At 36.7% G+C, this 17492-nt stretch overlaps 1 protein-coding gene across 7 annotated transcripts in view; it reads left to right on the top strand.

Annotated features, from left to right (window-relative positions):
* The window catches only part of LOC111504836 (uncharacterized), a 1217253-nt gene that overhangs the window by 779462 nt on the left and 420299 nt on the right, over window positions 1–17492 (top strand). For all 7 annotated transcript variants that reach the window (XM_074181149.1, XM_074181148.1, XM_074181147.1 and 4 more), the window contains one exon: window positions 12348–12603. In XM_074181149.1, the coding sequence (XP_074037250.1) occupies window positions 12348–12603 (256 nt within the window). The remainder of the gene's footprint in view (window positions 1–12347; window positions 12604–17492) is intronic.

Genomic DNA, 17492 nt, shown 5'->3' with positions numbered 1-17492 from the left:
TAATTCTTTGCTGATCCATTCTAACCCCTTCTGAAGTAATAATATGCCCAAGGAAATTTACTTCACTATTAAAAAACAACGATTTTCGAAGTTTAACCGTCAACCCCCCAGCAGATAGCCTCTGAAAGATATTGTCTAAATGCAAAAAATGTTGCTCAATATCCTTAGAAATAATTATTAAATCATCTACGTATATAAACGCATTATCAACTTCTCCCAGTACCATATTTACACCCCTAATTAACGAAGCCATCGACGTTGACAGTCCAAATGGTGCCCTTTTAAATATATACGATGTACCCTCAAAAACAAATCCCACATATTTTTGATTTTCCTTTTTGATTGGCAATTGCCAATATGAAGCAGTTAAATCCATTACACTAAATATTTGCCCTCGTTTAAAACTGAGCAATAACTCCTGTGGATTTGGTGGTACAACGAAGTCCTTTTCTATGCGCTTATTTAAATAACGAGCATCTAAACATATGCGCACGGATTTGTCTTTTTTAAGAACTGTAACTAAAGGTGAAATAAATTCGGTTTTTCCAGCTTCAATAACCCCTAGATTGATCATTTCCTGAATTTGTTGCCGAACCTCTTCCCTATAAACAAAAGGTATGGGATATGATGGGCCACAGAAAGGACTATCATCCTTCAGCTCAATTTCATGTTCATAACCCCTTATTAATCCCGGCCTTTCTGAAAAAAGATCATCATACTTCTTCAGAAGTTGGAACAATTTATTTTTGCCCTTCTCTCCCAAATTAGCATTATCTACCATTGCCTGATAATCGCTATCACTATAGTGGTGTTTTTCACCCTGGGTGGATGTTCTTTCTAACCGATTAACTTGCAGAGGTCGTTCATTATTCAACAAAAGTGAAAATATTTCATTATCTTTGCAATAAAAGTTAACCTGATATTTTTCGTTTTGGCACGAAAAATGCATTGCCCTTTTGTCAAAATGGAGCTCTACTTTGTAGTTTCTCATCCAATCTACTCCTAAAATAATATTTTTATTTAACCCTGGTACGATTAAGCATTTTGCTTCGCAACTTCGCTTTCCTACCAAGAATGTCAATAAAACCTGCTTTTTTATCTTAACTGGTTTAGCACATACAGCCATAATAATAGAAGTATTTGTTACTGGTAATATCGGAATATTTTCCAAACCTTTTTCAATATGATTGAAAAATTCCTCTGATATCGCTGATATCTCGCTGCCACTGTCTAGCAGTGCTTCGCTTTTAAAATCCCCTAGAATAACCTGAATTATAGGTGATCTAACTTCCCTAACTTCCTTTACTTCGTTTTCCCCCTCTGACTCACTTAATAAATAATCCGATGGTTCTTCATCAAAAGCTGTAATCAAACGAACATTTTCTGTTGTACCCGCATTACCAGAATTTTGAAAATTACTTCTAGTAATTTCTCCTCGACGACCTTCATTTTGATTATTAACCCTTTCGTTCCTACGACGCTGATCTTCCCTATCGTACCCTTTTTGGTCATGTCTTGTATTACTTCTCTGTCCCCCCCAATCATTACAGTAAGTTTCATCAACTTTTCTGAGATATTCTTCAACTGCCTCTACCGTTTTCAGCCCCTGCGTAATTATCCCCCGGTAAATTTCTATAGAAAAATGTTTGCCCAACATTTCGACCAGTCTATGTTCCTCTACTGTTTCCGATAAATAATTCGCTTGCGTTACTAGGTTTATAAAATAATCTGTCCTACTTTCCCCTCTTTTTTCCCTCTCGAATTTTCCATAATTCAACTCCATAAAAAGATCCCTCTGTCTATCTACCCCCCAGAATCTTTCTCTAAAAGCCCTTTCGAAACCTTCAAAATCAGCGAAGGACTCCTCCCTAATCGCTGCCCAGTCCGCCGCGGAACCTCGTAAATTATTTAATGCAAGACTCAGTTTGTTTCCGGCAGGTACACCCGCATCGCGAAACATATTTTTCAATTTCTTTAAAAAAGTCATAGGATGAACTTTTCCATTTGGATAAAATGTTAATGTTGTCCCCCCTAATTCTCTCCAATTCAAAATAAAAGAATGATTTTGTTGATTTAAGTCTTGGTGATTTTGAACTGCGACAACAGGTGCCGACTGATTCCCCTGGCATTGATTTACTATCTGATTTCTATTAACTTGTAAAGTTAAATTTTCAACAGTCTGCCTCAGTTGTGACATATCCTGAGCCAATTGGCGAAAAACATCGTTAAAATTATTTTTTTCAATATTTTCATCGGACTGCACCGTCTCAAATAAATCGGTCCCGTCCATGTCTGAACAACTCAAATTATTTTTACTTATTTCCGCCCTACTTCCAGTATTCTTTTTTCCTTTGGGCATTTTACAACAATAATGTGCCCGCCGTTTTTTCTTAACTAAGTACTAACAATATTTATATATCCCCATGCACATAAATAGAAAAAGTTCAAATATTAATTTCAATAGTTCATGAAATCTTCAAATAAGTTTATACATATGCAGATAACATTGAACAATCTCACCGGTCTCCACGTCCTATTTGTTTCTCGGTACTGCGTCAGTGCTTCCTCGAAATCCTCTGCTCTCCCCTCTCCGCTCTCTGTTTCAGTTCGCCGAATTCGTAAGATCGCCGCCACTTGTGTATATTATTTCAATTTATCTATCGTGTGACACGCTATACTTTGCCGCTGTTGGGTGCCAATTTATGCGATGAGACTCTGGGTTCGATGAGTTTGATATAGACGTGTAATCACTATTGATTTATTTATCAATCAGAATATACATTAAAATATATACAAGTGTTAGATAGCTGCGATACAACATTAATTTCGCAATCGCTATCGTCAAATTCACATTCAATAAACACACTCCTTGTCGGCTGACCATGCCAGACTGACTGTCCAAAACAATTCGTCTTTTAACTCCGCGCGCCCCTCCATCGACACTTCACTAACAACCCGTTGGCGGTAAAACTGAATCACTACACATGTTTGAATCCAACTTTTGAAATTACCATGGCAACATCAACAATCAATGAATATCTAAAGAAAAGTTCGTATTTTGAATAATGATATGTCGGTTCTTGAATCAGATGAAATGCTTTTTGGATAATACTTTTACATTCTCGAGAGTCAATGAGGTTACATTTTCATCAATGGCAAGCCAATAACGTTTCAAACATTTGTTTCATTGCCAATACTCCAACGTAACCTGTCATCACATCTGCTGATTTCCATTCCATTACCTGTCGTGGATTCGATCTTGGGTGCCACTATTTATCATAGTCAACTTACGTGAGAAAAACATTCAATTTAGAATGCCATCCACTCGATTGGTGCATTTTCCTTCATTGGAACGTAAGAAAACTTGGTTCGAACTTACATTTTAGGGACGTAGTGATGAATACTGCTTTATCAAAAGCACATAAATAATTGAATCACTGTCTGAAACAGTAAAATATATAGCATTCACTTTCGTAGATGGTCATATAGTAGTGAGCAATACACTGCCTTCTGCCTTGATTTCATGTAAGCACAAATCGCTTAATTTTCATCTTACCCAACAGCCAAAGATACTGCAAATGGCGCATCTGAAAAAAAACTTCCGCACAAACATCATCCTGTAATACTTATGTCTTCTCAGCTCCGCCATAGTTCCTAATCGCCTTCACAAATAATTTTGTGTTCGCCCCTTTGTCTATCCTCAAATTTTCGACTGAATAACCTACATAGTTGATGCGTAGTACTTTTCCGCAGGTGAGCAAGCACAATTCATTCATCTGTGCTGTTTGCTCTTTCATCAATTTGATGAACTCGTAGTACTCTCCTATATAATACTAGCGCCGCCCTGGCTCCGCACGGGTGCAATGCTGATGAAGAGGCATAAGCCTATAGCAGGGCCCCCCTTATATCAACTATGTTAACAAATACTAACAAAACCAAAAATGAATGAACATCTTTGAACTTGAACTTGATACTGAATTTAATACAGAATGTCTTTATATACAACGTTCACAGCTTTTTTGTTAGTAGGCAATATAAACACATGTTTTTTTAATGGTTATTCTTAAAAGAGCGACATTTAATTGGCCGGTACCGCCGCAACCTCTAGGTCTCTGCATTTCAAATCTGTAATATCTTCGAAAACATTAATTTAAATTATGTGCTGCAAGGGGCCACATTGATCACATTTTGGACGAATGAAATGAATTTTATAAACCCCCCCTTTTTTCCCTGGGGCTGGCGTCTCACTTGGAATATTTAAAAATCTATTGCACATCTAGAACATGAAACGAACCTACATAAAAAATTTTTGGAATCCGAAAATATAACGGGACGGAGGAACAGTGATAAAAAGATAATTTTCATGATGAAAAATTAGAATTTAAACTTTTTATGTTTTTTTCTACTTTCATTCGTTACTGCAGTTTCGTCCTATAATGAAATTTTCAGACTAATACAATGAACACGCCCCTTTTCAACTCCACGAGAGGCTCATTAGTTGGAATATTTGAAAATCCTTCCTTAGTGCTCATCTAAGATCTGAGAAGCACCTATATATCAAATTTTAGCTTCCAAGGACTCACCATTTCCTCAACAACAAAAGGTATGCTGATGCCATATTTCGAATTCAACAATTTTACAATAATAATGGGGGCGACAGCTCATTAACGGAAAAACTGATTTTATTAAACAGATTTCCAATTCTGTCGTAATGAAACATGATGAAAAATTGTAAAAATTATTCGTGGTTTGCCTACCGGTCTTCATAACACGGTCTTTAGTGATTTCAATATCCTCGTATACTTCAATTATATACTATTTCCTTTCTGAACTTTCATAAAAACTGCAACATTTTCACTGAGTTTGAATAATAAAGTTAAAAATTTATTATTTCAAAGTCATACGAAACGCTCAAATTGGTGTATTTGCAATATTTGGAAAGAGGCGGAACGATACATGCCACATTAATTGTTTTAAAACGAATCATATTCAATGCTTCAGAAAAATCGTCAATAATGATAAAAATTATTGGGTGCGCCATGTTGAATACATATCAGTAAAATATTCAATTCGTAATAAAATCCCATAAACATAATATATTAATTCACAATAGTATGAAGCAATTTGAGAATCCAAATGAATGTGGTTGCGGTTTTGCATTATTTATAGTTTTATATATAGTGATTTTCGGATTCGAGTTTATAGTTATATGACGATTTCTTAAACGGTGAAAAATGGGGGACTATTCAAGCCAAGTTTTTTAAAACTCAGTTATAAAACGTTCAATTTCGAATTTCTGGTTTTCTAGTTACAAAAGCAAAAATGTATTCCTAATTGAAACGCTAGCACAGGCATATACAAGCAACACATTAAAGACCGTATGATAACTAAAATTTAACTGCAGAAAGTTTTAAAAAATCGTTGAATTCATCACTTTATATTGATGAATATCAATAATATTTTCGTTTGATACAAACAAAGCATAATAATTAGAAGAGTTCTCATTTGATATATACATATTTAAAAATCGAATTTGGTCTAATCGGCCGATACTCAATTAAAATCCATTATCATGGACTGAAGTAATAATTTATCGTGGGATTTCCACTGAATAGTTCACAAAACAACCTCACATGTTCTACTGAACAATAGCCTCTTCAAACTTCTCACAATAAAGTGTTACTGGAGTAAGTCAGTATACAATTCAACGGACTGATTCTGGTTTGAATATGAAAGATCCAAAATAGTCGAAATTTCATAGAATTCATTATTTTTATCAAAAAAGCTTTGGAAATAATCTTATTGTATAGGATGTATCTATTCAACAGATTATCACGTACATTTTGAATACACGAACGATAAGGACATCCATTGTATGTCCATGCAATGGAGATTCAGTGGACGTCAAGTGAATATTCTATAAATATCCATAGGCCGCCATCTTGAACATCTGACTTACTTTGGGCATGGATTGTATAATAAAGGGAGAAATATGAGATGAAAAAATTCCAAACATTCATTACTGGACCTATGAAAAACATAAACTGAACAATGACGTCACCTGAACCTTCTTAGAACTTAACTGAATCAATTGGACGTTTCCAAAAAGTCATTTAGAAGGGGGACAAAACACAAGCACTACAAGAAAATCCTTGAGGCGCTTTCAGAGCAATGCCTGTGCGAAAGTAGCGATTCACATTGGATTTGAGTCGCTGGAGATTAAATCCAAATCGAAAAACGTTCTCAGGAAGTTTATGCGTGATTGCATTCTGCCTGTATGAGTTCAATTTCAATGACTTCCACATATTTGTTAGTTTTTTGTATTTGACTCTTTCACCATATATTTTCTGTAAAAATTTACTCTTCTTCAAGTCAAAGTCCATATGTAATTGTTTTTGGATGGGACATATATAATTGAAATAACATCGATAGGATGATATACAAATTGGGCATAAAATTGAGCAGATAAAGGAAACTGTAAAATGATGTAATTACTTTTGAAGTATCTATAAATTTCAGGAGAAACTTAAAGCAATATAACCTAGGGATAATATGGATTACTTTTACGGAAAACATTAGGAAAATGTTTGATTACCTCTATTGATTTTTCACAATAGTGCAATCGTCTGAAATTCTATATAGAAACGAGTATGTAGGAAGCTCGATATCTTGATTTCTATTCAACGGTGAGACAGATCAATTCCAGAGCCATTCAGATCATTCATTTTTGATAATGTTGTAAATTATGTCAAAGATATTTTGTGGGTTTTTTAGCCATGGTCTGCAGGTTTCTGTGTTCGACGTTTTGTCTACTTCTATGGTAGACAATATCAAATGCGATAAGATAACGGTCAAATGTCTCGAGTTGTTCTTAACGCAGTTACTGAAATGTTAGAATTTGTCTCCGGTTCAAAATCATAATTGGTGGATGAAGCTCAGTTTCTCTGAACTTGGTTGAATGATCTTGTTTGTGTACAGGTAGTTAAAATTCTACTAATGTTCATTACCTCTTCCATTCTATTGGGGAAATCTCTGTGTTTCTAAACTTCTATTGCCTCTCTAAATATTTACGAATTGTAACTCTGAGGTTCATCAAGTATTTGTATACCAACATATGATATATTCTGAGTGACTTCTTTGAGAGCACGTGTTTTGTATGAGTCTACAATTTCTCTTCTGTTCAGAGACGGGTAAATATACCTTTTTTCTTGGTTGCAATGTAGATCAACACGAAGCTACAAGGGATCAGATATACCGCGGGTTCTGTTAAAGGCTTTCTGGGACCCTTAGCTCACCTTTAATTTTTTCTTTCTTGCCCAAATATTTCTCCCAATCTGGTTGGTAACATTCTCAGTATAGTGAAGGAAAGATATTTGTTCAACGAGCCTAGCTGCAGTCACTTTGGCGTTCCTTCTCCTGGGTTGTATACTAGAATTCCACTTGGTTCTTCATTTGAAAACATTTTCAGGTGATTGGGTTTTTCAGCGAGACTCTCAGGTTCACAAATGTGTGGGTCCTGTCAACCAACATTCAAATCACCTGCCTCTTTTGTCGTGACTAATGGTTGAAGTTTCCATTCAAGTCCATGCCAGTGTGTGTGTTTCCTGTAGATTATATGGCTGAATGTCCCATCTTCACGTCTGTTCACAAAAACATCCTTCGGTTTCTGGTTCCATTGTTGAGTGGATTTTTGGGTTAAGAGAGTTTACATATGATAGAAAATCTTGTTTGCACTACTATCTATTATATCTTAACTTCCTCAACCCAAACATTAAATGTAGCGCACCGAAAAAAAATATATTTAACCATTTTGATTGGAAGAGATGATGATGATGATATATAAAATTATTTATTATGAGTATTATCACCTTATGCCTTTCTACTGTATTTTCCAAAATAACTCAACAACGCAAAGTATGTATGGGATATGGGAAAAAAAAAACAGTATTTTTGCTGAATATTACTGTGGTTTTTTCCCAACACCAAATCATTATTTTTAACACCTCGACACGTGTTTCGATCACCAAGTGATCATCTTCCTCTTTGAAGATGATCACTTGGTGATCGCAACACGTGTCAAGGTGTTAAAAATAACGATTTGGTGTTGGAAAAAAAATCCAGTAATATTCATTACTACACCAAAGGTTCCAAACAGTGCATCATAAGTATTTTTGCTTCACAAATTTCTCCTCATTCCTTCCAATATAGTTTCATCAATTCTTTCATTCTGAAATGCCGCTGTTGAAACCAGTGTTTTCAAAGTGTTTTTCTGAAAACAAATTCATAGTCTGCGTTGAGTTTTTCAATGCTTGCCAACATAGGGACCTATGTTTGACCTATGAGTTGATAGTCAGTGCAGTGTGAGCTGAATCATTGTCCTGATGAAGCACAAACAACTCGTTTTTCAACAACTCTTGTCGCTTTATTCTTTTTAGCTCACGATGAGTGTCAGAACCTTGAAATAAAATTCAACAGCAATCTTGATGGATGAGATCGCTTCTTTTGCCGATGTTTTTTACATTTTGAATACCGAAATTTCAACCCACAAGATTGAAATATATGATTTCTTTGAACTACTCCTTCAAGTCTTTCATGCCATCTACACCCCATCAAAATACCTAGAAAACTAGTAAATTTCAGTCACTTCACTTGGCTTACTAATATGCATATTATGTTCAAACATGTTAGTTGTACAAAGGCGTTCTAGATATGGATTACTTCACACCCGTCAAGTAATTTTGTGTTATGAGGAAGAATATCGATTTGACCTGAACTGGTTCTGAAGCTTGGTATATCAAGCCACCGCCATCTGGCCAGAGTTTTTAACTCATGGCTGGACGGAGAGCAGCCGATTCCGGATTCGTTTGTCAAGGGGCGGACCGTTATTATCCCTGAAAGCGGAGATTTGTCGATTCCTAAGAATTACAGACCAATAACATGCTTGAATTCGTGTTATAAGTTGTTTACAAGCATCTCATACACACGAATACTCACCGCATTTGACCGAGTGTTCGAACGGATATATGAGCAGAGAGGGTCGAAGAGACGAGTCGCTGGGTGTAAAGAGAACCTGCTCATCGATAGATTTGTAACGCAGGATTCGATACAATACAAGCGTAACCTTTCTATGGCCTCGATCGATTACCGTAAGGCATTTGTACAATTTCGCATGAGCTCATCTTGCATTTGCTCAGATGCCTTGCGGTACCCGACAACATAGTGAGATGCATTGAACAACTGATACCACTTTGGCTAACTCGCTTCACCATAACATCTGGTCAAGCAAGAGTCCAAACAGGGTGGGTCACTTTCAGAAGGGGTGTTTTTCAGGGTGATTCCCTCAGTCCCCTCCTCTTCGGCATCTCACTATTGCCATTATCCGTTGCGCTCAGAAATACTCGAGGGTATAACTGTGGCACCCTCGGAAACCGGAGACACAAGGTCACCCATCTGTTTTATAAAGATGATCTTATACTTTATGCATCTGAAGAGAAGGATCTCCATCAGTCCTTGAGGGTGGTGGGAGAGTACACGCATGCTATCGGTATGAAATTCGGGATAGACAAATGTGCAATGATCCATCTCTAAAGAGGACGATGCAGGGACTATGGAGAGGATGTGCAGCTCGTAGATGGAAGCATCCTACACCATCTGGATGCCGGAGAGACGTATACTCACCTCGGGGTTGAACAACGCTACTCATAAGAGGTAACAGCAGTGAAAAACTCTCTCCGCGGCAAGTATCAGCACAAACTTCGAGAGATCTGGTCATCGGAACTGTCGGGAAAGAACAAAGTTGCTGCAACAAATATGCTTGCCGTTCCAATCTTACTTACTCGTTTGGAGTAGTGAAGTGGACTCGAGAGGAGCTGTATCAAGTCGACGTAAAGACCCGAAAAATGATGCATCTCTATAGAAGTTCGCATCACAAATCGTCTGTTCCACGGTTGTACTTCCCCCGACAACAGGGAGGCCGAGGACTTTTGAGTTTGGAATGTCTACATGACAGAATGGTACTGGATACAGCCTGTAAAGTCGTCAGAAGTTCGGATCCCCTTCTCTGCATGGTCCGTGACATGAGAGAGCAGGAATTGGAGCATTCCTCCTTAGGGCAGCTGCTCGAGCAGCTGATGAACTCGGTGTAGTTTTCGACTCTAAACGAGGTGACCACAACTCTGTCACCGAGTTAGAACCCGTTCAGCAAAAAACTCAGATAAAAGCCGCAGAGATCACCTCACTTCTGCGGAGACACCAGGATAAGCCTATGCATGGGGTCTTCTTTAATAACATTGGATACCTTGGCTTATCAAAGCGCCTGACGTTCGCTTTTCTCAGGTCGAGTGGGCTGAAGTCGGAAACTGAGGGGTTCATCATGGCTTGCCAGGATGGTGTCTTCAATACCTGTGTCTTCAACACCTCAGTCTACCGCAGTCGCGTGATGGGTATAGAGGTTCCTAACACAAGGTGCAGGGCCTGCCGCGAGGCGCCCGAGACCCTAATGCACTTGCTATCAGCATGTCCAGCATATGCGGTCTCGGCCTATATTGATCGACATAACGCGGCCCTAAGAGTACTATAATACTCTTACGGTATTGACAAGACACTGGTGTTGTCCTACGCTCCGAGGGATATTGAATCCGTTGTGGGGAACGAGAAGTGCCGAATTTATTGGAACTATTAGTTCCCCACCCTCAGGCTCATACAAGCTACTAAGCCTGATGTAGTCCTTCTAGACCACCAGAGCACAACGATATTTGTCGTGGAGCTTTCAGCTTCTGGCGAGACGAATATCGTGAGAAAAGATCATTCTGTCAAGATGGTTATTCTGATTATTGGACTCCTTGGTGGAATGATGTCCTCTCTACTCTCGAATCTTAAAATCATACCGGCTTGCCGCACTAAGGCAGAAATCTTAGCCGCACAGATGCAGAAGGCTGTCATTCTTGGCTTACTGCGCTTGCTCAGGGCACATGATTCCCGGACCCAATGATCACTTACCCCACGGTGTGGGGAGTGGTCATTGGTTGATAATGCTGGCGCGCCATCCCGAATGTATCGGGGCTTCGGGGGATAGGGCCTGACCAGCGCACCCTACGGTGAAAAAAAAATTATAATAATAATAATATTTATTAGCCATTTCGATACTTAATGTACATATGGTAAGTCAATAGAAGTACTATATAATATAAAAACAATTAAAATCATGATTTGTCATATATAAATAAAAAAACTAAAACAAATATCACAACAGCATATGGGTATCTCAGTTAGAGAAGGTATAAATTAACAGTAAGAATCTTAAAATTAGAATTTTTGTCCTAATTAATCCTGTACGCTATAGAAACACTTTTCTATTAAGATTTTTCAAATGTTATCCTGGAGTACGTCATACGATTTAGATCCCTTAATAGCAGTGTAATAGCAGTGTGATCGAGTTGTTTTGTGAGAGGGTATTCTCAACATATCACCATGACGTGTACAATAGTTATGAGTAGCCGCATTTACTTCAGAAGACGCAAGGTTGCTTCTTATATAGGTTACACATTTCAGTATATATATATATATATATATATATATATATATATATATATATATATATATATATATATATATATATATATATATATATATATATATATATATATGCATGAAACTGATAACAAGTTTTCCCTTATGAGTATAGGTTTTCAATAGATATTCAATATTAAATGATTACGTTGGCACCATGAAGTGAATCTTTCAGTAACATCTTTGACCCTTGTTAGTATATCTTCTAGTGTGGCTCCAGTAATTGTAATTGTGATACATCTACAAACATAGTTATAAAATCATTATCAATATCAATATATTGCGCGACATCATTAACAAATATTACAAACAGTAAAGGTGCCAATACTGATCCCTGGGGAACTCATAATGTTACGTCATATTCCTTGGACACGATATCATTATATTTGACAGTCATACGACGACCACTTATATAGGATTTTAACCAAGATAATACGTTATGTGGAAACCCGAGCCTAACTAACTTTATATATAGAAAATCTGGTGAAACAGTGTCAAATGCCTTTGACAGATCAAAAAATATACTTATTACAAAATTGTTGACATCAATTTCAGAGTATATGTTATTAAGAAAGTTGTAAGTCGCTTTTTCTATAGAAAATCCGTGTTGATTATTACATATCAGGTTATTTGACTATAGGTAATTCACTATTCTAGTAGCCACCACTTTTTCATGCATTTTCCATTTCAGAATGATGATTTTTATTACAAATATCTCTTCATTTTGAGTCATTTGAATAATGTTAAAAATTCAGCATCAGTAACAAATTTTTTTACAGGGGGTCCATGAGCTGGCAGGCGTTCGTCTACCTCTCCAACCGTATCAGGGCGGTCATGCCGTGTTCATGTACAGCACTGCCTCCGATGGCAACGTCACGTTGCAACTTAAAGAGCCCGACGATCTTGACAGGAACAGCCTGGCGGCCATGTTGGCTAGGCTGCAGGACGACGCCACGTTTTCCATCTCCTACCAGGACACCGATATCTTGTCCGACGGTATCGACGTGTTGCTGGGATCTGGAACAGCCAATTCAGGTAAGTACTGTAGACATGTAATAAAAAAATTCTACATTTTATGTATCTGATATTGATAAACCGAGTTTTTTGTAACATACAGAATATACGGACGCTGGAGAAGTTACTGAAGAAATCCAGAAAGAATTCATTGAATTCCAAAAGGACAGAAACTGTAAGAATGCTTTTGAATCAAATTCACCTTAGTCGTTTTGGTGTAAAAAAGCAAATTCTTGCACTAAACTTGCGCCTTGCGCCATTTTATGATTTTTTCAACATTGTATTTATGTGTATTTAATTGGTAATTAAAAACAAGGCGAGGAATCGTTTGAAAGTAAGTGATGATTTGAGTGATAATATGACAGCCGAATTCGTGAAGAAGATGCAAGCTCAGAAATCGAATCAATAAAAAATTACAGAAGTTTATCCTGAAAATATTTTCATTTCTATCTCTATTTTTTTATAATATATATCCTATTAAGTTGTTTATTGAAGTTTCAGTTTGATTATTAGAGTTTATTTATATTATACTTACAATGTAAGTATGTACCACTATGTAAGTCTGATATAGTGGTCCCTGCTAACAAGAATAATATAAAAGTGGTCCCGAACTATTGGGAACCCTTTTTGGATTATTTGATTTATAGCCAGTCTAAAAGTATGCCTACTGACTACATGTGATACGGTAGTTTTATATTGTCCGTGAAGCACCGCTGCCATCATGTCGTATTATCTCCAGCGAAAAAATTAACATTCGCCGCAAATACTCTTGCTTCGTTCAACAGCGATAACAACAATCATCAACCATGTATATGAACCTCCATTTTTCCTCGCGTTCGTCATACTCTGCCACTGGCTTTCCCAAGTGTTGCAGTCTTATCAGTGAGATTGCACTAGATTTGAAAGGTGTGTTGCACGACTATAAGGCCTGATGGCACAGTGTCTGTAACCTTGGCGTTTGTTTTAACGATGACTTTTGAAGAATCACCACGATCACCGTAATAATTTCCATTAGTCCAACGATTTCATCTGATATTGCCGGGCTAACAATTCAATGTCTGTGAATAGTTTATAAAATAACATTACGACACAACTCACGGAATCTCTTTAGGCCATTTAAGTTTGCGCTTGGTGGTGCGGAATATTTAGTTTCGTCGGTAAATTGTCTTTCTTTTGAGTTCCTTTGCTCTATTCGGGAGACGATTAGGGTGCTACTGCATGTCGCTTGATGCGTGAACCCAATCGTGAATCGTGATAGCTGTGACGCGTCAAGCGTAACAATGAAACTACCAGCGGTGGATTGCGATCAATCAGTAGATATGAATTTCATGAAGAAGAAGGGATATCGGTTTCAATAATATGATAAGAAATTTCTCATTCGTCTTATCTTATCTGGGCTCCGAATATTGTAGATTACCCTTCCAGCGTTCACTCAGGTATAATTCGGAAATGTATTCCATCTGGAACAAATACTCCAGCTTGGAAGAAAGATACATTTTTCAATTAACCTCAAATGCTTCAACCATAATATGGAACCTGAACCAGAAATCAAAGAATTATTGATTCATCACTAGTTTCAGTTAGTTGTTTCGTAGTTGAAGCTGCAGAAAAAAGATTAAGATAAACCATTTTCATTGGGTTGTATCAGACAGAATTGGGAGCAGTTTCCTAACTTGCATGATTTATTATTTCTGTCATAAATGGCATTTCTATAAGAGGAAGTGTCCAATATAAACATTCAAATTTTCAATTTCCGTTGGTCATTGGGTTTTTGTGTTGAAAATTTCATACAGCAAATTCAGAAAAATATTTATAACAAGAACGAGAATGTTTTCTACTTATTCACCAAACTCAAACAATTGTTCGTGTTGTTGTAGTTTCGTGAGAATGTATCATCTTTCTCACCAACCGATTTGCTGGAGTCTTTGAAGTCCACTAGATACTCGTTAGGACAACAAGAGGATTGCTCCGAATTCTTGGGATTCTTGTTGAATATTCTTCGTGAGTAAAAAAATAGCAGAATCAATACTTCTGACCCATCTGGATTGAATGATTCCGTAGTGTTTATCTCGTCTTGTGTTTGTAGATCTTTTGCTGGAAAAATCCCCACTTGTTCACTTTGTAGTAAATGATCCAGAAGTAGCAAAAATGTATGTGATTTTCTGAAACTTCAACTAACGTTTCCTGATATGACTGATAACCAGTCCGTACAAAGCTTTTTGTTGAATCATCTGAAAATGGTACTTTTAACGGGCGATGGTCAACTGTATTGCCAAATATGCGCCAAACTAACTGACAATTATAAGGAAACAAGTATAGATGAAACACCAGGCAATCTAATAACAACACTGATGATCTTCAAACATTACTCAGCCGCTGACGAAAGCATCAAACTCTTAACGAAGATTTGAAATAGATGAACACTGCTATCTAGCAGACCACTCTTATAATTCTCATGCAGTCATTGTTCACTGTGGTTCTGGTGATTATTACGTATTGGCTTACGTTTGACAATAGTCGTGTCACTAAGTGTTCTGGCGATGTCTTGAATTCATTGGAGCCTCTGGACACACCCTACATTTTGTTTTATGAGAGACAGAGAACAGATCCTGGGTTATCCCGGATTATCTTGCAGCCGAAAAAGCAAATGCGCCTCTGGAATCAATGAAGTCGCCCCAGATCGCCAAATAATTTTTGTAGTTTTATAATTTCTGATTTGAATTACTTTCTTCTTCAACATATTCTTTTTGAAGGTGTAATTGACTATTTGATCAAATACTTCTAAACGAAAAAGGTTTCAATTTAATGTGAAACGAATCATTGATATAATAATTTAATGTTTGTGATAATTTAATTTAATGTTTGTGAGAGAACCACCACATTACCACAGACAAGTAAGAAGCTATTTGGATACTACTTTTCCCGGTCGTTGGATTGGCCGTCGAGGTCCTACAGAATTGCATACCGCTCGCCAGATTCGACATCTTTGGGCTTTTTTTATGGGGCTATGTGAAGCAAAAGGTGTATGAAACTGAACCTACTTCAATATTGGATATACGGCAGAGAATAATAAATACTTATAGAGATACAGACGTTACTGTTTTCGAAAATGTTCGGCGTGAAATATCGGATAGGCTGTTCATATGTCAAAAAGTTCAAGACAATTATTTCGAGCATCTTCTGAACTAACCTCAAGCTCATTACCTCATATTATGTAGTTAAATGTCAATATATTCAGGCAATTATTGAAAGTTCCATCATTTTGTAGTAGTTGAAGATATTGAAGCATTAGTCAGGAGCTTCAAAAAGATGTGTCACAAGACCCCCCCCCTTTCCATTTAATTTTTTCCCAGATAGCGCCCAGTCGCTATCTTGAAAGTTTGATATGTAAATTTCACTTCGAAATGATGTATCCCATATTTATGGGAGGAAATGTACTCTATGATATCATCCCCTAAAGACTGAAAGTTGCATTGTTAGATTGAGCGAGGTATCAAGCAGCTTTGGGAAATTACTAATAACATTATTGATGATTGAAGAATTATGAATAACTACTCGATCATTCAGAAAAAAGTTGAAAAGTTGTTTTTATTAGTAAGATATTTTTTAATTTCTATAAATTCCAATATATGTGAGTTCAGACTTTTTGGTTGAAAGTGTAGAATTTTCCAATTTTGTGTAAAATAATGTGAACTGTAGAACATTTCCATGATGGTTTATTGTAAAGCCAGTTAATGTCAAGCTGGCTTTGCTTATGGTTAGTTTTTTAATATATCAGCATAGACTCTATCTTAAATAGGCAATGTTTGAGATTTTTGTCTATCTCATAGATGGAATCTTCATAATGAAAAAAGTTAGTTTACATATATTTTGGATTCCTTCTTGAGAATAGTTGAGACCTCCTACCACTGATGGGACCTGATAAGTGTACCGATTGCAACGATGAGTGACAACCGATTACACGAAACACACCAATGCAGAATCAACAACTATATTGTATCTATGTCTACTCAAGGGTAACGTAACAAGCCTATGAACAAGGAAGTTTATACCTGCCATTTTGTGTTGTGGAACTGATGAGTCTGTGATAATTGCGTCTATTTGGTCTGGTTTGTGGTGAATTGCGAAATCGTGTTGTTGTTAACTTTTTAACGTAAAAATGCTTCGATGTTTTGAAACCATTCCTTGGAATGCAACCAAAAGTTCCAGAATCCAAACGATACAAAAACTTTGCACTATGCAGGCAAGAATTGAAAACTCAATTATTTGAATTCTTTGGAAATTCATAAACATGAGCATTGCGGATGTAATCTACTAAATGACCGAGTTGACCTGGTTTACTTGCCGGTTTTCAGATAAGCGAACCCACATTGTCACAGTTTAACAAAATTCAGATAATAAAGTCATTAGGAACCGTGTGTAATTACCGACAATGGCTATATAATATACTTGTGAGGTATATAAGGGTCTACAATGTTCATTGTATTCGTTTGGTAACGCCCTTGTAGGACGAAACTGCAGAAACATTAGTTATGCATTCAAATGATTTAAAAATAGAAAGTTCCAATTATCATTTTCTATTCTCATGAATATTTTGTTTTCGTGAATAAATTTGATGTATTATAGAAAAGAGTGTAATTGTCGATGTGTTTCTGTGAAGCAGACTATAACAAAGATGTTGTAGTCTAGGAACTATAGTAACCAGTAGGTAATTCAATAAACTTTTGAGACCACACAATCACAAACATCGAGAAAAAATATCAAGGACTTCAAAAATTTCCAAACAATACTTTCCGAACATAAGAAAATATTTGAACAGCATAAAACCGATTCCACCTCTGCTTGTCACATTTTAGAGAACAATCACGATGTCAACGTGGTCTTAGAAAATGAAGAACAAAAATTGAACT

This window comes from Leptinotarsa decemlineata, unplaced genomic scaffold (genome assembly GCF_025532065.1).
Source record: "Leptinotarsa decemlineata unplaced genomic scaffold, Ldec_3_MD MMD2_tig00026307_RagTag_RagTag, whole genome shotgun sequence".
Classification (NCBI taxonomy): Eukaryota; Metazoa; Arthropoda; class Insecta; order Coleoptera; family Chrysomelidae; genus Leptinotarsa; species Leptinotarsa decemlineata.
Note: the sequence above shows the minus strand (reverse complement) of the source record. Positions and strands in the feature narration are given on the sequence as shown.